This window comes from Trachurus trachurus, assembly GCF_905171665.1.
Source record: "Trachurus trachurus genome assembly, chromosome: 21".
NCBI lineage: Eukaryota > Metazoa > Chordata > Actinopteri > Carangiformes > Carangidae > Trachurus > Trachurus trachurus.
In genome coordinates, this window is record NC_139899.1 from 30714366 (window position 1) to 30739867 (window position 25502).

General features: G+C 41.4%; 2 protein-coding genes across 2 annotated transcripts in view; one reads left to right on the plus strand and one right to left on the minus strand.

The window, feature by feature from the left end:
• Positions 1-791: 791 nt before the first annotated feature.
• Positions 792-15841, minus strand: idh1 (isocitrate dehydrogenase (NADP(+)) 1). The gene is made up of 9 exons (XM_083997057.1): positions 15697-15841; positions 13889-14017; positions 9291-9582; positions 8183-8285; positions 6622-6799; positions 5128-5279; positions 4880-5020; positions 3176-3338; positions 792-1676 (listed from the first exon to the last, which is right to left on the minus strand). The coding sequence occupies exons 2-9, from the start codon at positions 14008-14010 to the stop codon at positions 1583-1585; spliced, it is 1245 nt and encodes a 414-aa protein (XP_083853183.1). The 5' UTR covers positions 14011-14017; positions 15697-15841; the 3' UTR covers positions 792-1582.
• Positions 15842-23330: 7489 nt separating this feature from the next.
• The window catches only part of kcnh3 (potassium voltage-gated channel, subfamily H (eag-related), member 3), a gene marked incomplete at its 3' end in the record, with an annotated part of 202757 nt that continues 200585 nt past the window's right edge, over positions 23331-25502 (plus strand). The window contains exon 1 of the mRNA XM_083996055.1: positions 23331-23638. Within this exon, the coding sequence (XP_083852181.1) occupies positions 23563-23638 (76 nt within the window). The 5' untranslated portion in view covers positions 23331-23562. The remainder of the gene's footprint in view (positions 23639-25502) is intronic.

Here is a 25502-nt window from a genome sequence, read left to right on the forward strand (position 1 = left end):
CTTTGATAATGCAAGTTTCAGTATTTTAACAGACATCACATGGGTTCAGTGGAGTCTTTAACCTTCCTCTCGTCCGCTTTCTGCTTCCATCTATGGTGTTAGGGTCAGTTTCGACCTGAGTCTTAAATCAGCTGTAAAACACACTAAAAACCATTATTTATCATCCCATTTGTTTCTCATCTCTAGGTTATATTGTTAGGCTCCTTATCTATGAAAAGGTTGGTTTTGCACTTATGATTTCAGTTTTAACTCTCATTATTGTTCTTATCGTTATAACCGGGTCGAAACCGACCGTCCTGTCATGTATGTGAATGTCTGTCAGTTATTAAAGTATTCTTTGTTTTTATTCATATGCTGCTGTAACACCTTAATTTACCATTGTGGGATATATAAAATATGGGATATATATATATATTTTTTACAGTTTTGTTTACATTCATCCTACTTAATTTTTTTTATTTATTATTACACATTTACCTGTAAAAAGCACATACATATTGTTGTATTTTCCTCTTTATGCTTTCTATAGTGTTATTTTGCTTAATCTGTCTATCGATCGATCCATTTACGTATCTATCTATTGATTTATCTATCAATCTATTGATCCATTCATCAATCTATCTGATCCCAAACTGACCAAGGAGTGACATCTAGTGGTGACCCCCTGTCACTACAAGGGAGTAGTAGTAACTACATTATAATGTCTGCATCAGTGCACTGATTGTACCTGAACGCCTCACAGAGTCCAGTTCTGCTCAGAGAGGATAAAAAAAAACCCCAACAACAACTCGTTTCTTCAAAAACTCGTTTATTCAGAGTCACAGAGGAATGAAGGTAGTGTCGATCACAGACAGCAGAACAGACAGAGAGCCTGATGGAGATGAGTTTGGCAGGACGTGATGTGGACGACAGACTGGACACACACTCTCTCACACACACGCACGCACACACGCACACACGCACACACACGAAGGACAAATAAATACACTTTCTTTACCAACTGTGACTGTGGTCAAGTTAATACAAAATCTAAAAAGTGTTGCAGCCGTGAATGATTTATCTTTCTGTCTTGATTAAAATATATTATTATTATTATTATTATGTGTTGTTTGTGTTTCCTGACGCTATAACAGTAAAATAATAATGTCCTGTTGGCCTGTGTTGCCATGGTGATCTACAGGTTAATTAATGCTCTGTGTGTGTGTGAGTGTGTGTTAACCTGCCACTACTACGACATGTCTGAGGTATTAAAACACAACGACAAAGACGAAAAGGAGACGATCACAACGGATAAGGCAGTGACGGTCTGACGGTCTACTGACCACACACACACACACACACACGCACACACACATGCACACGCACACACACACCGTGCAATGAGGGTAAACAAAGAGCCGGCAGCTCGACGTGGTGAGTTTTGGTGTTTTTGGTGTTTTGTCCACGAGTGTCTCCACAGATCGGACCGGACCTCCTGGAGTTCTGTTCATAGACGTCTCGGGTGTGCGACTGTGTGAGTGTATGTATGTATTCTGAATTGTGTGTTTGTGTTTGTTTGTTTGTGTTTGTTTGTGTGTCCTCCTCACAGCTTGGGCTGGTTGGACAGCTTCAGCTTCAGGTTCTCCCCCAGCTTGTCCAGGAACTCGAAGGTGTTCAGGTAGTCGGCCCGAGTCACGCTGCACAGACAACACAGAGGAGACGGGAGAGATCGTAGTAAGTTTTCATATATAAATATAAAACTATAGATCATATTGTACATGTTATTACAGATATAATATATTTATACATATTTATACAACATTTCTCACCAGTTGCCAATTTCTTGGTCATTAATCTCCTGTTGGGTTTATTAACTAGTGTGTGTAAATTATTATTAACAGTAATAATACGACAGAGTATTAGGGAACGATGGAGTATTAGGGCCACAATGAGAAAAAAACAACAAAAAAATACAGACTTAGAGAATAAAGTCATAAATTTACTTTATTCTCGTAATGTTATGACTTTTTTCTCGAAGTTTGTGATTTTTTTATTCGTCAATGTGGCCCTAATACTCCGCCGTATTATTTTTTCTCTCCAGTCTGCAGCCGTGAACTCAAACTTCGTGCAAACTGAGAACTTTCCTCCCATTATTGAGTTATTGTGCAAAACATTTTTTTTTAATTATTATCTCTATGCTTTGGTTTATATAAATAAAACAGTTTTTTGTGATTGTTGCGGGCAAAAATCCTTGATTATGTGGCACGTTTTCTTAAAAAATGCGATGGAATATGGGGGATATTTATGTGATGAAATTGCAGGAACTTGAAAAAAAACTGTGGTTTGATGAAGTGATTCCCCAACACTCTGTTCTCACCAGGCTACTACCATTTCTAATGACTTCATATGATGAGCAAGCATAGGCTGCTTCATCACAGAAAGTGCTGGGAATAATTAAATTCTCATCTTGTTATTGTTATTTCAGACCAGTCAAACAAGTTCCGTAGCGTTACAAAAAGAATTTGCTACAACGTCTGTAAAAATTTATAAATTAAACAATAAAATGAAATGTGTGCTTCCTGTTTTACAGAGGTAGCGATACAAAACAGACATCCTCTGTTAAAATAAGTGCTTCAAATGCAAAGTGCAATCTCTTACTGTAGCGTAAATTTACATAGCCTACTACTAATATACTTACAACTGTAAGGTTTTTGAAACTTATGATTTAACCAACTGGAAACAAAAAAGTGATGACTTCACTTCATAACGTTCCCAAGGCAACAGGAGGAAAATGGCTGCTCTTTTGTGAAGTAAATGCAACATTTTTCAACTTTCTGCGAAGATATGTGTGAATTTTTTTGCAATGAAAATGCAGGGATTAAGAAATCATGCAAGTCCTGCATATTTTGCGCATTTTGCACGAAAATCTGCGATTTATGCGGCGAAAGTGCGGCGTCTTGTGCAGACTTTGGCTGATGATGCGTTGAATTATGCGATCCCATAATCGTGTCTTTCTGGAGGGACTGATAAAACCTGGTTGAAATCCTTCATGAGCAGTAAAAAGCTTCTGTAGCTGAGGAACAAACAGACAGGATGTGATGTGATGTGATGTGATGTGATGTGATGTGATGTGATGTGATGTGATGTGATGTGATGCGATGTGATGTGATGCGAGCGGCGTGGTGCGTTCACTGACCTGGGTAAACCCTTGATGCAGATGGCCAGGTCCTTGGTCATGAAGCCGGCCTCGATGGTCTCGATGCAGACGGCCTCCAGAGCCTCGGAGAAAACTCTCAGCTCCGTGTTGCTGTCCAGCTTCGCCCGGTGGAGGAGACCCCGCGACCACGCAAAGATGGAGGCTGCACACACACACACACACACACACACACACACACACACACACACACACACACACACACACACACACACACACACACACACACACACACACACACACACACACACACACACACACACACACACAGTGTCAGCTGCAGGTTCAGGAGTTTTAAAGGACAATTCTGGGCAAATTCCACTCGGGGCTGTAACATTTTAGGTCTAAAAGAAGGAATCTGAAGATTTTCAGTTTAATTGCTCCTGTTTTGCGCTAGTTGTGTCTCTGTCCCCGCATCGCCACGGCAACGATGAATGGGAGCGGATTGAAGTTCTGCTGCTTAGGCTGTTTCCATCCCTCAAAGCCACAGACAGCGTCAGATGGCGACTCAAACATGCACCCAGAAGTTTATTTACTTCAATCAAGCCGACATGTTTGTAAAACTAGATCTAATTCAAAGTCTGGCGGAGTCGAGACCCAAGTTGACGCTCGGTGTGTTCAGGTGCAGTCGGAAGCTCCCGTTTGTGTCATAAACACAGGAATATCAACACTGCAAAAACTATCCCACTATCCAAGAATATTTGTCTTATTTCTTGTCAAAATGTCTCATTTCTAGTCAAAACTAATCTCTTTCCACTTAAAATAAGACTCATCACCTAAAAATGAACTTCTTTTTAGATCATTTTCACTTTTTTCAAACAAATTTTCACTTGAAATAAGTAGAAAATTCTGCCAGTGAAAGGGAGTTTTTTGTAATAATTCTTGTAAATAAAAAAGAAAATCTTACTATCAAATTTTCCTACTTATTTCAAATGAAAATATGCTTGAAAGAAGTAAAAAGTGTATAAAAACAAGCTACTTTTTAAATGTGATGAGTCTTATTTTGAGTATAATGAGATTTGTTTTGACTAGAAATGACATTTTGACTAGAAATAAGACAAATATTCTTGGTAAGATTTTGAGTTTTTGCAGTGCACTCTTGACTTGCTTGAAGTAAATAAACTTCTGGGTGCATGTTTGAGTCTCCATCTGACGCTGTCTGTGGCTTTGAGGGATGGAAACAGCCTAAACAGCAGAACTTCATTCCGCTCCCATTCATTCATCGTTGCCGTGGCGATGCGGGGACAGACACAACTACCGCAAAACAGGAGCAATTAAACTGAAAATCTTTTACAGTGGAAAGACCCTTTACCCCCTTCAAAAGATTCCTGGCTTAAAGACCTGATGACATTTTTGAAGCTAGAGAAGGTCAAATTTACACTTCGGGGATCCACCGATAAATTCTATGAACACTGGCAACCTCTTATATCGCATTTTGAGAATATGAATTGTACATCACTAGATTAAAATACGTATTTTTCTAACTGCTTTATGTATGTGCTCATGTTGATAATGTGATTTTGAATTCTCTGAACCAAAGTGGAATAAATAAATAATTAAAAAAAAAAAAAAATCTTCTGATTCCTTCTTTTAGACCTAAAATGTTAGGAAAATACAGCCCCGAGTTGGATTTGCCCCCCGGAATAGTCCTTTAAGTGGCCTGCTGATCCTCCAGGTGTGTCCTACCTATGGGGTTGGTGGACGTCTCTTTGCCCTGCTGGTGCTGCCTGTAGTGTCGCGTCACGGTGCCGTGGGCCGCCTCCGACTCCACGGTGCGTCCATCAGGACAGATGAGGACGGACGTCATCATGCCCAGGGAGCCGTAGCCTGGACACACACACACACACACACACACACACACACATTAGAGACCAGGAACCTCTCTGATCCTGAGCTTCGTTATAAAACTCTGAGCTCTGTCAACGTGTCTGAACCTTGAGCCACGGAGTCGGACTGCACGTCCCCGTCGTAGTTCTTGCAGGCCCAGATGAAGCCGCCCTCGGACTTCATGGCCTGAGCCACCATGTCGTCGATCAGTCGGTGCTCGTACCAGATTCCTTTGTCCTCAAACTTAGCGCGGTATTCCCTGAGGGACGGACAACAACACACGTTACAAGGTTACCACTCGAAATCATTTTCAGTTATCACACCAAACTCGAACACATCCTCTGTCCCATTCATGCTTTGGAGAAGTCTTCTTTTCAACAGTTGTACTTTAACTTATCTATGAAATAATCTCTGACTGGCTTAAAAATTACTCTACTCACAAAAAGTTAGGGATGTTTGGCTTTTGGATTAAATTTCAGAATGCACCATAAATGCACTATAACCTTTTACAGGTGAACTTCATTTAACCTTCTCTAAACTTTTGAATGCACATGTCCAGTTGTTCAATGTTTCAGTCCTTATTGAATAACATGCTGTTCTCTAACAAGCTGACTAACCGTCTGATTTAGTGGTTCAGTTGTCATGGAAACACTAAATGTTCTGGTTCAGTGACAGTTTGTAGACAGTCCTCTCCACCATGTTACCATGGTGACATCATGAGACCAAGACGACACTTTGATCAAATTGATCAAATTGTTATTGAGACATTGAGGTTTTTGTTGTGCTATAGCCACCACTGTTGTTAGCTTTTGTTTGAGATAAAGAAAGTACCATTGCATCCTTCTACTTAAAAGACTTTCATGATAGAATATCACTGTAGCAGGAACTTTTTAAAGGGATATTCTTGTCAAATATCCCTAACTTTCTGTGAGTAGTGTATGACAAATTCACGTCGTTTTTGTCTTTAAACCACGGCCACTACAGCTCTCTGCTGCTCCTCCATCTGTCTCTCAGCAGAGGAAGAGAAAACCCTCATGCTGGTGGTCCAACACTGGAAACGACTAAAATCTCTAGTTTTCTCGCTCTTCTTTGGAAAATAAATCTTAAAGGGATAGTAGCATTTTTTTTTAAAGTGAGGTTGTATGATCTACAAATAGCCCCGAAGTACTTTAATTGCAGTAGAAGACTCTCTGCACTCCTCCCGTTAGCAACGCCAGCCCATAATAGCCCTGCCCAGAGATTTACAACATACATTGTTGTGAATGGACCCAAAGAAACGGCCTATTTTCACGGCCTAAAAGAGGTTTTACCTGAAAAAAAATACACAGTTCCATTGTTCGCTATAATATAATTTTTTCCAGCCCCTCAAAGTGCAGGAAAAACACAGTTTTTATTTGGACCTAACCAACTCACGTATCCCTCCGCCCAGGGTTAGCGCCCGCCGATCAGCAGTTGGTTAGGGGCTATTTGTAGATCATACAACCACACTTTAAAAAAATGCTACTATCCCTTTAAGTTCTGTGAGTTCCCAGGACAACTCAAGCTTTTCTAGGAGATTTTTTTTTGTGTAAGTGTGTGTGTGTGTGTGTGTGTGTCCTCACTTCTCGTAGATCTCCTGGAAGATGTCCTTGAAGCGTCCGTCGTACTTCTTCAGGATGGTGTTCTTGGTGCTGAGGTACAGCGGCCAGGCTTTAGTCAGAGCCATCTGGAAGGAGCTGTGGGCGAAGTCTCTGATCGACTTGTCTGTGTTGTACATCCCCAAGGCCACGCCCCCGCTGCCTGCGCACACACACACACACTAATTAGCATCCACACACACTGAGCTACACAAAACCCTTTGTGTGTGTTTATTACTTTGGACACACACACACTCTTCAGGTTTTATTTTATTTCTAATCCATGATAAAACATCAGGACATAATTTCATATATTTGCCTTACTGACCTAACATTGTTATTTAACATGTCACACATTATATTTGTGTCATTTCAGAGGTTTGTCATGGTTTGCATGTGTTTTATTTAATGTGTAATCTATTGAGTCTGTTGTGTGTTTATTTTATTTTTTTGGACTGTGATGTTGAGGCAATAACTCTCTGTATCGGGAGACAAATACAGTAACCATGACCACAACCTGTCAAATAATGCAAAAAGAACCACTGGAACTTCCTGTCAGAACTTTTCAGAATTAAAGGGATAGTTCAACATTTTGGCAAATTGGCCCATTGCCATAATCCCTATAGTCATAGCAGTAGGTTCGTTACCTTTAATTGTCGGTGCAAGGTGTTTTTAGAACAGCGGAGCAGAGCCGTGAGCTGCTCAGAGCTACGCTACGGAGGCTCATTATGGGATTTCTTGGTTTCCCTCATCAAACTCATCAAATACACAATCCAACAACTCCACAACGCTCTGGTGGACAAGTTGTGACCTGCACATTCACCACGCTATGAGATAATAACACAACGTTACCACACAGAGTTGTTTTAGAGGGAAATACATGTAAAACCGCTGATGCCGCGTTGCCTTCAGGGACAGTTGTTCATCAACAGTCTCTGTATTTCCCTCTAAAACAACTCTGTGTGGTAACGTTGTGTTATTATCTCATAGCGTGGTGAATGTGCAGGTCACAACTTGTCCACCAGAGCGTTGTGGAGTTGTTGGATTGTGTATTTGATGAGTTTGATGAGGGAAACCCAGAAATCCCATGAGCCTCCGTAGCGTAGCTCTGAGCAGCTCACGGCTCTGCTCCGCCGTTCTAAAAACAGCTTGCACCGACAAATAAAGGTAACGAACCTACTGCTATGACTATAGGGAAGAAACATCAAGAGAACTTTTCACTAGTTTCTAATTCAGGGAAACAGAAAATAAAAAAATCTCAGTTTCTGGTTCTTACTCAACCTTTACAATCAGCTGAGTGTTTGGTTTCAGTGATAACAGCGGAGCAGGCGAGGAGAGTTACAACACGGCTGATAACACCTATCTGACGCTCTGCTGTTCACTATACGAACACAGAGGAAAACCAGCTCGTTAACGTTTGTCAGAGTTCGGCTTGTTCATATTGACTCACACACACACATTACACCGCCACAGGACGATAGCTGACGTGTGTGTGTATGTGTGTGTGATGTTGTGTCACATGTTTGAATCCCTGTTCTCCTCTTACCCTCAAAGTTATGGACGACAAATTTCATGGTCTCTCCTTTGGTGGGTGTGTAGATCATCTCCAGCTTCCCCGGCCCCGGCACCACGAAGTCTGTGGCCTTGTACTGTGACAGAGAGAGATAGAGGGAGACAAAGGGTTAATACAAGAGGTCAAAGGTCAGATGAAGACACCTGTGACACCTGTGGATGTTATGTAAGCTGCAGCTTCCTCCTGAACCTTCACATGGATCTGTGTGTGTGTGTTGACTTTGGCAGAAAAAGCCTCCAGCTCCACAACCTGAACTGCTGCAATGCATTGTGGTCCAAAGTGCAGCCGAGGGAACATAATTATTGATGCAGTCTCTGCTCCTCGCTGAGCTCAGATATGAAGTTATGGAAAGGTAGATGTTTGTGTTAAAGCTCCATACAGTATAAAGGTAGATGTTTGTGTTAAAGCTCCATACAGTATAAAGGTAGATGTTTGTATTAAAGCTCCATACAGTATAAAGGTAGATGTTTGTGTTAAAGCTCCATACAGTATAAAGGTAGATGTTTGTATTAAAGCTCCATACAGTATAAAGGTAGATGTCCATGTGTAGTGTGATTATAAAGCAGCTCTAGGTTCTATATTAATACTGTGAAAGTATCAAAGCCTCAGTCCACAGAGAAATGCACACAGCCTGTATTCAGAAACTGAGCCTTAAAACCAGCCGTCAGGACTTCCTGTCACTTTGTGATGTCACAACAAAGCCCCGCCCCCTCACCACCTGGACCCACCATCCAACACTTTGTTGCAGGATTTGGTTTCTCTGAGTGTTTTATTCTGAAATCTGCTCTATTTTTATTGGATCACTTTAGAAAACAGTCAGCCAATCAGAAGAGAGGCTCAGATCTTCCTTCTCTCTTCTGATTGGCTGATAGCGACCTGTTGTTACTAGAGCTCCAGAGAGAAGCTGAGAGAGGAGATTGAAAACTACACTTCTCATGGATCAAACCTTCAAAATAAAACACAGAAGAGGAACATTAGACATTTTAACAGCGGATTTGGTTTCTCTGACTGTTTTCTGCTCTATTTTTTTCTTTTTAATTGGACCGCTCAGAGAACAGTCGGCCAATCAGAGGAGAGCTACCTGGTCTCCGTGGGCGTGTCTGCCGATGATGATGGGTTTGATCCATCCGGGCACCAGGCGCGGGATGTTCTTGCAGATGATGGCCTCTCTGAACACGGTTCCTCCCAGGATGTTGCGTATGGTCCCGTTGGGCGAGCGCCACATCTGCTTCAGCTTGAACTCCTCCACGCGGTTCTCGTCCGGCGTGATGGTGGCGCACTTGATGCCCACGTTGTAGCGCCGCACCGCCTCCGCCGCCTCCACCGTCACACGGTCGTCCGTGGCGTCTCGGCTCTCCATGCCCAGGTCGTAGCTGCAGCACACAGAGAGGAACCATTATTAAAGGGATAGTTCAACATTTTGGCAAATTGGCCCCATTGCCATAATAATCCCTATAGTCACAGCAGTAGGTTTGTTACCTTTAATTGTCGGTGCAAGCTATTTTTAGAACGGCGGAGCAGAGCCGTGAGCTGCTCAGAGCTACGCTACGGAGGCTCATAATGGGATTTCTTGGTTTCCCTCATCAAACACACAATCCAACAACTCCACAACGCTCTGGTGGACAAGTTGTGACCTGCACATTCACCACGCTATGAGATAATAACACAACGTTACCACACAGAGTTGTTTTAGAGGGAAATTCATGCAAAACCACTGATGCGCGTTGCCTTCAGGGACAGTTTTTCATCAAGCAGACTTTGTATTTACCTCTAAAACAACTCTGTGTGGTAACGTTGTGTTATTATCTCATAGCGTGGTGAATGTGCAGGTCACAACTTGTCCACCAGAGCGTTGTGGAGTTGTTGGATTGTGTATTTGATGAGTTTGATGAGGGAAACGAGAAACAAGAAATCCCATGAGCCTCTGTAGCGTAGCTCTGAGCAGCTCACGGCTCTGCTCCGCCGTTCTAAAAATAGCTTGCACCGACAATTAAAGGTAACGAACCTACTGCTATGACTATAGGGATTATGGCAATGGGGCCAATTTGCCAAAATGTCGAACTATCCCTTTAAGATTCAGTGAAAATACAAACAGACCTGCTCTGAAAGGGAAGCCAGTGTAGTTATTTATTTATTTGGATTAAATGTTATGTATTTTTCTAATGCTTTCTGTTTTGCTAAAACAGAAAAGTGAATACGGTAATAAAACAATCATTTTAATAAGTATAATAATAGGGAGGAAATTTGCCACAAAAAAGGCATAAAGAAAAAAAAGGTTTTATTTTCACAGAACAAAATGAAATATTAAATGTATTCCCCTCAGGATACATTAATGTTAACAACCCATAATAAATAACTTCACCCCAGTAAAATGTTGTTAGAACTTTTCCTAATTTCTATCAAATATGAAATAAAGTAGAATCTAATCTGCCAAATCTTCTACTTTCAAATCACAGTGATCTATTTATTTAGTTTATCTGACAGGAACAGATTAAATACACACAGACAGATGACAGTTTACAACCCATCACTTGTGTGTGTGTGTGTGTGTGTGTGTGTGTGACGACATAGAGACGTCTGTGATCTGAGCAGCAGAGGAACGAGGAGAGTAAACAGACAGAGAGATAGAGAGAGAGAATAGAAGCCCAGAGAAAGAAGAGTCTGTAAACACTGTTGCTCTTCAGGAGAAACAGAAATGTGATGAACTGTTAAAAGTTTGTCTGGGAGAAGATCCATCATTTATAAAGTTATAGCTGCACAATATGTAACTACAGTAACACTCTGCTATGAGACTAGAGAAACACATGGATGCTATGATATAATATAGTTGTTTTAATTTATCATTATTATTATCATCATTTAATATGAACTATGTGTATATATATTTTTCATTATATATATAACAACTTGCAACTACCTAATGACACCCAATCTGTGTATATTCCAATGTATAAGAGAGAGAGAGCACACACATATGCATAGGGTAAACAGTATAAATGTATACCGGTATATACTTCTTTTTATTTTTTTATTTTATTTGTATATATTTGATTCTGTGAGTTATTTGTTTTGTTTCATTGATTCTTGATGCTTTGGCAACATAATTGTTAGGGGTGGGAGAAAAAAATCGATTCACATAAATATCGCGATATCGTTTTTGACGATTTTTAAATCGATTTTTCTTTTCAAAACCCTTTTTTTTTTAAATTATTATAATTTTTTTTTGTGCAATGTGCATTTGTTCGCATTTGTTTGTTTTTTTACATACAGAGAGTCCAGGTTTTGAAAACGGTTTAAGTTCACTTTATAATGGAGTATGTTAATTTATAGGCTCCTATAGTGTTTGTGTGCAGATAAATGTTAAAAATGCTAAAGACTAAAAATCGAGAGAATCGGCAATATCGTAGAATCGCAATTTAAATCGAACCGCCATCCAAAAAATCGTAGAAGAATCAAATCGGGAGAAAAGCATATCATCCCAGCCCTAATAATTCTCGTAACATTCATGCCAATAAAGCGAATTTGAATTGAATTGAGAGAGATTATGATTATTATTTATCCAAGTTTTTTTTATTCTATATATACTTTGTAGTTTTTTGTAACTCTGAAGTTTATTGTTTTGTTTCATTGAGTCTTGATGCTTTGGCAACATAGTTCTCATAGCATTCATGCCAATAAAGAGAATTTGAATTGAATTGAATTGAATTGAGAGAGACAGAGCTTATATAGAGAAACACCTCTGGGGGTTTTATTCACTAATTATCTTCCCTCCGTGACCTCAGACTGGGTTTGAATCCAGAACAGACATTAACCTCATGGCCCAGTTCCCTTTAGAGCTGAAACCTCTTCTTCCTCCTCCTCCTCCTCTTCCTCTCAGCAGCAACACAACAAAGGGAACAAGGAGTGAGTTGTGTAACGACGGGCGGCCGTCCAACAAAACAGAGAGACAGAGAGACAGAGAGACAGAGAGAGGAGGAAGTGGCTCCACTGGTTCAGCTTCAACTCAGACCAGAGACTTCACCTCCATCTGCTTATCACCACCTTAAAACACTGTTGTGTGTCTGTGTGTGTGTGTGTGTGTGTGTGTGTGTGTGTGTCTGTGTGTGTGTGGTCTCATGCACCCGTTGGCCTAGTTCGAAGCAGCTACGACCTTTTACCCACTTTCAGACCCGACCTCTCCCTTCCCCCGAAAAAAAAAGAGCAAAGACAACCAACACCACCAAGACACACAACAATGGGACAACGCTGGACAACTGATCGGCAACTGGATACACACTCTATAAACACACACAGACACACACAGACACACAAACACACACAGAAGACAGAGAAACCAGTCTGTCCAGGCCGCTCTGATTCCTCCTCCTCTGTTTCACTGATTCATGCATTTTTAGAAAACCTGCCTTTCAAGAAATACACACACACACACTCATGATGCAGCTTAGCCTTTAAGCTCTAAGAGTGTGTAAACCTACGATTACATTTCAAAAAGTTTGGACGTTATTATTATTTCTTCTCTGTTCTCTGCAGACGTCGGTGGATTAGTGTTTGATTTTGCTGCAGCCTGTTGAGAAACTGTTGTTGTGTAATTATCTACACCGTGTGTCATCAAAGTCTGCATAGATCAATCATTCACTTTTTACGATGTGATGCATGAAATGATAAAAACAAAAATTAAAAAAATACTGTTAAATATTCATCAGACGTGTCGGAGAGTTGTTTAACTGTTTGTTGAGTCGAGATAAGAAGAGGAGGAGGAGGAGGAGGACCATAAATGATCCTCAAATTATCGATCAATAAATAACTGATGTTTGAACGTGTGTGTGTGCGAGCTACGATGGAGAAACAGTTTGATTACATGGATGTTAGATGAGTGAGTGAGCTGCAGTGATAATAGAGAACTGGTCTGATAATCAATTCATCATTTAAGTCACTGATTGATTCTGATCTCAGCTTCTCCAGTCTGAGAATCCACAGTAAAATATAAAAGTCTTTGGACAAAACTGTGACATTTTAGAGAAATGAATTAATTGAAAATGAAAAAAAGATTAACGATTTTAATTGTCTGCTGCAGCTGAATTAAAACGTTTCCTCTCAGAAGCTGATAATCAAAATTAACTATTACCAAGCTCTTTGAGAGCAATAACATAATTAAACTGTTATCTGCATCTAGTTTTATGGACTAATTAAGTTTAATTTTTCATTTTTAAGCAAAAAAGTCAAAAGAAAACTATAAGAAAAGCCAGTTTTCTGCAGTTTTATGTCTTTGTCATAATTTTTTTGACTTTTTAAACTGAACAATTGATCAATTGATATAAAAAAACCCAGATGGTGGATAATGAAAGGTGCATGATGACACTGCACAGCCACACACCTGTACCTGTACCTGTAGCTGCAGCTTTACCTGCAGGTGAGATGTCGACACCTTCAGATCTGGACTCTGCTCATTTCCACAATAAAACCCTGACAGCTCTTCACCTCCTGTCTATCACATGTTCTCATCAGCAAACACAACGTTAAACCAGGTGAACCAGTAAAACAACCAGTAACCTGCAGGACACACTCTCACTATCAGATATTCACTACAACTGTGTTTGCTTTTAGCCTTCAGGTGTGTGCGTTTATGTCCTGCACATTTCAAAAGGAGCGTGCATAAGTCGTCGTTGTCGTCGTGCTCACCTGTGCAGGTCGAGCTCCAGGTAGGGAAAGATGAGCTTCTCCTTAATGAGCTCCCAGATGACACGAGTCATTTCATCTCCCTGCATCTCCACCACGGAGCCGGCCTTGATCTTCTGAGACATCTTGAGCCTGGTGGGTGGAGGACACAGGATAGACACACAATAAATGAGTGAAATACGTGAAATAAATCAGAAGTGAGAGACAAAAAGATCATAAACTGAATCAATGTCTTTCATTCTGATGAAACATTTAGCATCAAGTTGAGCTGTGACTGAGATTTCTGATTCTGTTTATGAAACATCAGACAGACGGTGGGAAGGGGGGAAAAAAAGTCACATTTTCTTTCCTGCAGCCTGTGGCAGGTCTTTAAACGCCTCGTGCTCTCCCACAAACATCCAAAAAAACCCACAAGAGATTCAATGAGATAAAAACTCAGAACAACAGCAGCTCAGTCTGGAGAAACTGGAGAAACTGGAACCCAAAAATATTTGGCATCAAATTAGAAACAATTGAGAGGAGCTGCAGGTTAATTTCCTCTTTTTTCCCTGCTATATAGTAAACTGCTGAGTGATTTTAATAAAGAATCTTCATTATAATCATAATAAAAATGTATTAGTTAGTTGTGACTCTTCTTACAAATAAACAACACAGAGGACAGCTGCAGTGATCAGCTGATTGATAATCGATTAACTATACTTAATCAACCAGCAGCAAAGCAAACCAAAGCCAATGCACACACACACTGCTGTTCTTTTTCATACTAAAATATCTTCCACAGATGAGGCACATGTGTGTTTTCCTCCGGCGCGGTTCAGTTCGGTTCTGGCCCATTTGCAGCACGATTATCAAATACTGCTTCTTCCACATCTGGATCACAATAGTAACAACAACCGGTAGTGTACCTGTCCAGATGTGGTGGGTCAGACCAGGGACACTGAGCTGCAGCTTTAAATTCATTTCTTTATTTCACAGACAAAACACACAGTCGATGGCTGCAGGACAATAAGTGTCAGATCAGTTGCAGAGAAGAGCTCCTCTGTGCACAACACTTCAGCTTCCACCATGAATGAACTCATTGAAAAACACACACAGTAGTGACTCAGCATTAATTCATAATCCTCCTCAGACTGAGTCTCTAAAAACAAACCGAACCCTGACCAACTACTGCAGCAGCAGTCACTTAAAATGCTGCTTTCAAAGACCAAGATGGGGCGTTTTTACAACGTTTGCATCGACGTTCAGCTGATGATGGGTGGAGTTGCACAATGCCTGGGCTGTGATCATTTCACAACTTGTAGATTTTTTTTTTTTGAAGGAGAGAAAATGACATGATGTTCACAGAAGTTACATAAGTCTGCAGACCAGGCACATCATCGTATCGTATGATGGGGAGGAGACTGGCACTCACCATGAGGAATGTAATGCAATGCAATGCAACAGTTATTCTACTACTACTACTGCTGCTCAGCTGCTGCTACATACAGATATGCCATTGAATAACAGACAACCATAAAAGCAGGAAGGAGCTGCGGCCCTTGATCCCTTCATTTTAAATAAACTGTACGAGCTTGACATTAAGTTAAACCATATTTGCATGAAGAAATAAAACACAGCTTCACTGTGTGTAGCTAATATTCGCCTGTTTTCTGCTCAGATTGTGTTAAAAATAAAACCCAGCGCATAAGAAACAAACAGGGAGATGTGCAGTTAGATATAAAGCTGATATTACTGTCACTTCCGGGTACGTCACCGCTGCTTCGCTCCGTAGTTTTATTACAGTTTTATTATTCCGTGTTTTCAGCTCCTACCTTATTTTTGTCCACAAACACAAACAGCGACGAGGAGAGGAGAGGAACCGTAGCACAGGGGAACCGAGCTGGGACTGACCGAGCAGCAGCAGCGGTGGAGCGGCAGGAGGAGGAGGAGGACACCGCCGGCCGGTGCTTCCACCAACACGGAGCTATGGACCAATCAGAGGAGAGAGGAGGCCGCGAGCAGCCAATCAGAGGAGAGAGGAGGACGCGGCCAGCCAATCAGAGGAGCCCACACAGCAGTAGCAGGAGGAGGAGGGGGCGGGACTTTAAATCGGGCGGGGGCTGCGAAACGTCACGTAGACAGGAAATGTTTCATTCATTTAAAAATGTCGTTTTTGTTATTGTTTTGATTTTTAATGATTCCTTTCTGTTGTTGTTGTTGTTGTTTTTTTACCCCCTCACAGTTACTGTGAAAAAATTAAAGTAATTATACAATCTAAAAAAATAAAAATAAAAATAAAAAACATCACAAAAAAAGTTTTTAGATTCGAGTTCGATAATCTTAAAGGTGTACAGAAATGGCCGTTTGTCCTGTTTGTCGCGCCGAGTTGTCACGAGCTGCAACACGAGTTTACCCGAGTGAGGAAAACGAATTTGATTGGTCGTTATCGAGCGGGCGGGATATTCAAAGCTTGGGGCGAGACCGAGCTCCGTGTGTGTGTGTGTGTCTCAGACGTTTGAATGACGGATGACGGATCCAATATCAGTGCCTGATGAATCGTGTACAGGCTGACGTATAATCTGTGCGCCTGCATTATCCAATGCGAAAAAAAAAAATACACACTTTCATCCCGGATTTACTCAAAAATAGAATTTTGCACAAAGTTTGGCCTACATCGTCTGAAAGATGAGTTATCACATTAATTTTATGACCCAAAGTGGGCTCAAATTCAATTTTCTTTTCTGTACACCTTTAAGTTTGTTTTTTTCCCCACAATTTTACATAGATTTTTTTCTAGCCTACAGATTCATATATTTTTATTCATGTACTTTGCAGGAGAGAATATATTACAGATTTACAATTACTACATGTATTTTCATCATCATTTGTTGTTCGAATTATAATAGTTGGAGATCTTTAGAGAAAAACACGATTGAAAGTCTTGGCTTTCTCAGAAACTGAATTATAACTTTTTTTGCTTCTTTTTTTTTTTACATCAACAAAAACCGAAACAAAACGGTAAAAAAGTAAAAGAAAAAGAAAAAAAAAGTTAGTAATTCAATTTTTGAGAAATCCAAAAGTTTCGATCGGTTGCTGCGTCCTGTTGCTGAAGCGGAAACACGTCACGAGGCGAGGTGACGTTGTTGATACACCTGAGTTACGTCGCGCTGATGTGAAAATGCGCGGGCAGGACGGTAAGAAAGTAAAAAAAGAAAGAAAGAAAGAAAGAAAGAAAGAAAGAAAGAAAGAACTAAACTTAAAATAAACCACCGAACATTTTTATTGACAACAGTGAAGTGAAGTGATGTAGCAATTAACGCACGTAAACTCAAATGACCTCAGCAAGGTTTCAAGTGTTGCACCTGTGTTTGGTGCAGCCATGTGGCGTGAGCTATCAGCAGAGTGGATGGACATGAGGACGTGGACATGTGGACAGAGGAGCCTAAAGTCCAGTGGTGGGATGTTTTATGACACCACAGTTGCCTGCCCTGGTCACCATGGAAATCAGAGCACCTGCAAACAGGTGAGTCCCCCCTCCCTCTGTTTTGCGTTTCTAGCTGCAGCTGGATGTTCCCTCTCTGTGGTTTAGCTCTGTCCTGGTTCCTCTGGGCTGCATGGAGCTCAGAGTCATTATTAGCTCTGGTTGTGGCTCTGCTCAGTGATGCTGTTGTAGGCTACTGTAGGTTATTATTTTAACAGGGAGGCTTGTGCTTGTGTCTGAGAAATGCATTACATGATGAAATGTTAACAAAACCTCCTGTGTTGTGTGTTGTAATGTGAGCTGCTGTGTTTGAATTAGGTAAAAGGTTGTACAGTCCAGCTGAACAGATTTAACCTTTGTGTCCTTATCTTGTACTATAGATATGAGAAACACACACACCTTTATCAGCTTTGTTCATAGTTTTTTCACTGTATTTTTGAATTTTGTTGAGAATTAAACCTTATTTATTGACCATATTTTGTTAAAAAAAAAAATCTAGTTTTTAACAGGATATAGCCGGTTTAGTCAGGATAGGCTATTGATAGAAACAATTTCTTTGGTACGACCCATCGTCCCATCTGCAGAAACAACCATCCATGTTGTTTTCAGGCAGTTATGACAGAAAACCAGATTTATGAAGTAAAAAAGATTTGAAAATGGGTCAAATTTGACCTGAGGAAAACAAGAGGGTAAATATAAAAAGACAGATTCCTGCAGTTAGAATGGAAAAATAACCAAACAGAAATAACAGGGAGAGTAACGCAGTTTGTGTCTTTTTAAAAGGATGACACACCATAATTATTATGGTGTAAATCTCAAATGACCCATTTTAATTTTCTGTTTTTCCCACTGAACTCTGAATCTGCTTTGCACAGTCGTCTCTGTCAACCTGTTTGAGTCAATGAGAAAAACGGCCATCAAGTTCTTAAACAGGCCAAAGACTGTGCAATGATTTTCTTGGTGTCTTTCTATGGTGGTTTTTAGTGTTGCAGTAGCCTACTGTTGTGTAGCCTAGTTGTTGTGATCATGGTATTGTTTGTGTGTTGTTATTGTGGTTGTCAAGGCCTTTATGGAGCAGTTGCTGAGTCCAGGACAAATTTCCCCGAGTGGGACAAGGGGATTTGAATAAGTATCGTAGCCTATACTGTATCCTGTCATGGCGTATCATATCATATTGTATTGTATCATATAGTAGGCTACCTACCATACCACATCTTATCGTATATACCGTATAGCCTATCATATTGTATCATAGCGTATTGTATCAGGGCTCTAGACTAACTTTTTTTACTCGGAGCACAGTGGCCCCTAACTTAAAATTTTAGGAGCGCAAGCAGAAAATGTAGGGGCGCACACCGAAATCTACTTGCAAAGTAAATTTTCACATTCACTGTATTACTGATAAATACTTTGATAAATGCAGAAACTAAAATGTTTTAAATTCACATTTTATTGTGCAACAGTTTAAATACTGAAAATATAAAGCGTATTGTACTGTATGGCGTATCGTATCATATCACATGCTTGTATATCGTATATCATATTGGTTAGTCATATTATATCGTATTGTATGGTATCATCAGGCCTCCAGGTTCATCAGTGCAGAGCAGGTGTATCATGTGTCTATGGTGCCGAGGCTGAACAGACGTCAGATCAGACTGTAGCTACACAGCAGCTTCATCACCTGCAGCGTCGGCCAGCAGCTGACCTCTGACCTCTGACCTCTGACCTCTCTGTGTCAGTCAGGAGCTTTTTCAGGAACATGTTTGAATCTTAACTAGATTTTTGACACAGTTAAAGTTAAATGACAGTTTTATCAGAGTGAACAGGAGCTTTATGTCAAACTGACCTCCACATTGTAGTCGTGTGTGTGTGTGTGTGTGTGTCAGACTGCTGCCTTCAGGGACGCCATTAAAAGCAGCACATGGCTGAACAGTGCAGTGTTGAGCAACATGTCTGACTTATCTGATGGTGATTTAAACTGTCCTGATGGGGGGGGGGGGTCTGCCTGGGGGAGCTCACAGTCTCAGCTCGTCCTTTTCTCTTTACTCTTTATCTTCTACTGGAAAATACAGTTACAGATACAGTTTTATCATCTGCAGCCCAGCATAACACTGTCTGCTGTGATATTTGACATTTTGTCATTGACATTGTAGTGAATGTTCAGTCTTATAGAACATGCAGGGATTTTTAGACATGAAAAACATGAAAGACTGCAGCTGCATAACGCTGAGTGACATATACAACAGAGAATATAATGGAAAATATAATAGAAATACAGGCGACATAGCTAGACTGGTATAGAGTGGTGGTGTTGTGTTTGCAGGGTGACATGTGTAATGACAACGTAAAAAATAGTATTCTTATTTATAGTTATATAGTTATTATAATTAGAGACATGCTTTATTCTCAAACTGACATTTTAAGACTATTTTTAAATGTGAAAAAGTTTGTACTGTCCTATAGCTGCAGGTTTTTGATGCTTCCATGGTTTTTAGTTGAAGATCATCATCATCAAACCTTTTATTTAAGCCTAGAAAATCATTGAGGTTTCCATCATTTGCAATGATGTCGAGATACAGAGAAAAACACAGATCAAACAAGAGGTTAAGAAGAAGGAGTTATAACAGTAGGAGACTCAGTAAAACAGGTGCAGACTGAACTGAAGTGAGCTGGTTTGAGAGCAAAGTCTTCAAATGTCCAGGAGTGTCAATCTAAATGCAGATTTTCTCAAGTTCAGAACAGGAACAAACCCGTGGGACTTGAAGCATCAGACGGGTTTGGTCCAAGTCCAGCACAGATACTGCTTTATAAGGTGGTGAGAGGACCAGACATATTTATTATACAGACTGCGATGGATGTCATTGTGCTGAATGATAAACAGAGTCACAGCAGCAGAATGCATATAGATTATATCACCATAAATTATAGGAAATGATAGAAATATTGCCTCCTCGACTGTATCTACTTACAATCCAAAGGGAGTTTTTGCTGCAGTTTGGTGATGTAAGGTTTTCAATATAATGTTTAATTAAAACTATAAATGACTCATCAAGCCAAATACCAAGATATTGTGACAATCTCAATATTGCATCATTCAGACTGTTAAAATCAATGTCTCTTGCTCTAGAAAAAAGAATGGACTTTGTTTTGCTTCCTACAATAGTCGAAGATAAGATAGATCACAAACTGAATAATAACTATCAGATTTGTTTGTTTATTCACAAGTTTATTTATAGGAACCAAGATCGCCCTGTCACTTTTCAAAATTTCTTTACCTTCACTCATAATGTGCTGTACATTCTCACCGTACTAGACACAGTAATAATCTATAACTCTATGTTACCCTTTAGCCGCACATCACACCATCAGTTTAATATGTCCTATAGAGGTCCTCCTTCACTAAGATCCATTATCTTCCTATCCACTCTTTAAAAAGCAGCTAAAAATACATCTCAACTTCTCTTGAATTTCCCGCTCTCTCCATATCCCACATCCTTACTTTGTCTTTTTAGGATTTTAATTAATGATTTTTTTGTATCTTATTTCTATTGTCTCTATTTGTTACTGATTACTTTCTTCTTTATCTCTCCATTTTTTCTCATTTTTGTTCATTTTGCTCATACAACGTTGATTATGTATGCACTTTATCTCCTTTTTCCCCCCTATGTTTATTTGTTAGCCATAGAAATCTGTCTTGTTTTAATTTGTTATAGGGGTGGAACTTATTATATGTACAAGCCAATTGGCTTTGTTCCCTCTGTGCACCATTGAATATAAATGTGTGCTAAATAAATAAACCTAAACCTAAACCTAAAACCTAAATAAAAATGAAGTTGAACCATCAACATACTGTATATATTAATGCAGTGGTTCTCAACTGGTGGGTCGGGACCCAAAAGTGGGTCGCGGACCCGTTCTGGATGGGTCGCGGACAGCTGGTCAAAAAAGTAGGCTAAATAATATTAATGCACATCTGATGTTGGACATGTCTTTTATTTTGGAAAATAACTTATTTTGAAAGGCACACAAGACACGTGAACACATGCAGTTGTAATGCTCCTCCTCAGTTTCTTATTAATTGCTCCATTTGCTCTGAATGCAAAGATATCAGTTTCTTATTAAAGCAGATATCAGCTTCACGGCCGTTTCGGCTAATGCTGCGTTCAAGGCAGGCTTTTGAAACCGTAAGTTACAGCTTCAAGTCACAACTACGACTTGGTAGCGTTCCAGGTAACCCGTAGCTCGTGTTTTTACCATCCTGTTGTCTGTGAAAGTTCCCTATAACGGCCACTCGTAACTTCCGACCCGTGAACTCGTACCAGATCGAACTGGTATGACTTCACAGGAAGGAAAAACACAAAGTACGAGTTTCTTTGAACGCACCATGAGTTAGCAGCCCCCGCCCTTGTCAGGCATCAATTGGTCCTCGTGCTACGTCACCACATTCACGCGCATCCCTTGGCTGCACACACAGCCCTTCATGCCGTTCTCTCTCCTCATTGGATAACACTTGTATCCCACAAGGAAAATTTTCTCCTCGGGTTACAGCAGAGCAGAGTGACGGAGAGGCTCGTGTTTAGGCTGAAATACTTCATGTAAGTGATTGCTGACGGAAAATAGGACTATTTAGGACTTATATTAACAAAAACATTCCACTGATATCTGCTTTAATGTGGCCTGAATGCAGTGAATCTTGTTTTGTTTTGTGGGTCTTTATTTTGTGCAATTTGATATTTATTCACTTTTGTGAATATGCTCTGAATGCAGAGATGCATCAGAAGTCAAATATATCGTTTTGTTGGTCTCCATTTTGTGCAGTTTGATATTTCTTTATTCACTTCTGTACATGCAGTTGTCATGGTCCTCCTCAGTTTCATTCATGTGCTCTGAAATGCACTTTGCTCAATAAAGAGCAAAATGAGTTTTTAAAGGCTTTAAAAAAAAATCTTGGTTTGAATTCTATAAAAGTGGGTCGCGACTTAATGACCATGGGAAGATGTGGAGCCCAGAGTGAGACTATATTGAGCCCCCCTGTATTAATGTGTATTTATTGGGATGTGTTGAACTAGCGCTGTGTCACCAGTAGGTGTCAGAATTTGCCTGCGCATCGCGGACAGACCGAGGCTTTGTATTGTGAGCTGAGTGTGTGCACCTGCACCGGAGCCATGTGGTCCTGAGGAGAGGAGAGGACAGCACCACAGCGGCTTCTTCCTTTATGTCTCATGGTGTTAGTAGTAGCCTATAGGAGCTGTAAATCTATTCATGTCGGAGGTTTTATATCAGTTTATAACTCAGAGCCAGTTAGAGATGCAGAGAGGAGGCTTTTCTGTGGACTATAATTAAGAAATCGCGGGTTTTGTTTGGTGCAAACAGCAGGGAAAGACGCGCTCTGTTCTCGGTGCTGCTGCTGCTGGGTCAACTTCACTTTCGGACCAGAGGAACCAGAGCAGGATCGAATCCGGATCGGATCATCAGACCTCTTTTGGGATCTGTGTGTGGACCCGTTTTCCACCCACGCGCGCTTCCCAAACAAACAAACAACAGCATCATCATCTCTTCTCTTCTCTTTGTTGTCTGTCTCGTCCACTCTGAGACCCAGAGACCTGAGAGGCGTCATGTGACTCCGCATCTGCTCTCACTCAGTCTCAGTCTCAGTTGTACCGAGATCACCACGCAACCAGAGAGAGAGAGGGAGAGGGAGAGAGAGCGCGCGCGCTGAGCTGAGGAGGAGCTTGCTGCTATAAGATTGACTCCACGCATCATCAGCACCAAAACTTGCAGCAGCCTCTCAGTCTCCATCCATCCTCATCATCTCTCCAGCAGCAGCGCACTGGCTTTCTTTCTTTCTTTTTTCTTTTCTCTTTCTCTTTTTTAATTCTTACCACACACACATAACACACACACGCACCAGCAAACAAACCGGTTTATTTCTGTTTTTCATCTGCATCTGCACGGTGGTTACTATCTCCACTACAACACTTCGCTCTCCGCTGGAGTTGATTATTATGGTCACAACCCCCGCGGTGCCAAGGTGGAGCCCCCGCGCGTCTCTCGGATCGGTGCGCTTCTCCAGGGGCTGGGATGCGCACCGGGAACCTCGCGCTTCCTGCCTAGTTTCGGACTCGGGTCCGGGTCCGGGTCCGAGTCCGCCGGGTCCGGGTCCGCTGGGTCAAACGGACGCCGCGCGCGGAGGAGCCAGTCCACGCGCAGCAGGATGCCGGTGATGCGCGGGCTGCTGGCCCCGCAGAACACCTTCCTGGACACCATCGCCACGCGCTTCGATGGCACCCGTAAGTAACCAATCAGCCAATCAGAAGAGAGCTTTGCTTTGTGGTGATGGGAACTCTGTTATGGTTAATTAACCCTCCTGCATATTGTCCTTCTGGGTCAAACGGACCCAATCTGTTTCCTTCCTTCCTCCATCCTCCTTTCTTTCCTTCCTTTCTCTCTTCCTTCTTTCCACAATCCTTTTCCCCTTCCTTCATTCTTTCCTTCCTTCCTTCCCTTCGTCCTTACTTCTTCTTCCTCTTTTGATCCAATTTACCTGATCTGTTCCCTCCTTCCATCTTTCTTTCCATCATTTTCCCCTTCCTTCTTTCCTCCCTTCTTTCCCTTCTTCCTTGAACGAACCTGTTCCCTCCCTCCATCTTTCTTTCCTTCCATTTTCCTTTCCTTCTTTCCACAATCCTTTTTCCCTTCCTTCCTTCCTTCCCTCCCTTCGTCCTTACTTCTTCTTCCTCTTTTGATCCAATTGACCTGGTCTGGTTCCCTACAGTTTATACCTCCATCTTTCTTTCCTTCCCTTTTCCCTCCCTTCTTCCTTCTTCCTTTTTCCTTGAACAAATCTGTTCCCTCCCTCCAACTTTCTTTCCCTTTCTTCTTTCCACAATCCTTTTTCCCTTCCTTCCTTCCTTCCTTCCTTCCTTCCTTCCTTCCTTCCTTCCTTCCTTCCTTCCTTCCTTCCTTCCTTCCTTCCTTCACTTCGTCCTTACTTCTTCCTTCCTTTTTGACTCAATTGACCCAATCTGTTCCCTCCCTCCTTCTATCTTTCCTTCCTTTTTCCCTTACTTCTTTCCTCCCATCTTTCCCTTTGTCCTTCCTTCCTTCCTTCCTTCCTTCCTTCCTTCCTTCCTTGACCCAGGAGGACAACGAGGGTTAAAATCCTTATTATTTATTTATAAAATGAGGAACATTTAATGTATTCTCTCTCTTGGATGCAACTTTGAAAGTTGATGTTGAAGGACCATGAAGTCTGTACAGGATCTGACCTGCATAGCAACACCAGTTTGTCCTCTGCACATGTAGCCTACATCTATGTGTGTGTGTGTGTGTGTGTGTGTGTGTGTGTGTGTGTGTGTGTGTTGTGCTGCAGCTGATTGATGGCATGCGGCCACATCATGCATATGAGCGGGTTTGGTTTGGTTTTTGCTGCTGAGCTGAGACGGAGCTGCAGCTTCTATGACTCAGGCTGCTTCACTTCCATTGTTGTTATTGTTGTTGTTGCTGTTGTTGTAGTTGTAGTTGTTGTGCACATGTCCAGGCTGCAGTCTGCTGTGTGTGCTGCTGCCACCAGGACGGAGAAAGAAGGAGAAAGAGGGAGAAGGAGAAGAGGGAGAAGAGGGAGGGTTGTGCACTTCACAGTCTGAGGCCTCACAGCTCCAGAGCTTCACTCACACAAATCCTCTTTTATTCTGTTCTGTGTTAACGCTCTTCTCTCCGTCTCTTCTCCTTGGCCAGGGAGTCTGGTGAACAGATGCGATGAGCAGCCCGTGTGTGTGTGAGTGTGTGTGTGTGTGTGTGTGTGTGTGTGTGTGTGTGTGTTGGAGCTCCCGCTGAGAGCAGGTGGGCGGGCGACAGAGACTTATATAGATGTTTGGGCCGTTTGTCTCTTCTTTTTCTTCTTCTTCTTCAGCGTTGATCATTCGGGGCGACGACGGGAGCTGAGTGAGTCTCAGTCCCCCCCCCCCCCCCCAACACACACACACACACACACACACACACACACACACACACACACACACACACACACACACACACACACACACACATAAACCAGTTATACTGTAGTGTGACAGAGTGATAGAGGAGAGATTGGACCACGCAGAAAGGAAAGCACGTCGCTCCACAGCATCACTCAGGGTTTCTCCAGCTCCT

Bases quoted from the DNA above. Each gene is read 5' to 3' on its own strand.
- idh1 (XM_083997057.1), bottom strand. From the start codon at position 14,010: ATGTCTCAGAAGATCAAGGCCGGCTCCGTGGTGGAGATGCAGGGAGAT. The intron at 6,800-8,182 runs GTAAGAGGAGAA...GTGTGTGCGCAG, and splicing joins TGTCGTCCATAACTTTGAGG to GCAGCGGGGGCGTGGCCTTG. The intron at 5,280-6,621 runs GTGAGGACACAC...TCCGTCCCTCAG, and splicing joins TTCCAGGAGATCTACGAGAA to GGAATACCGCGCTAAGTTTG.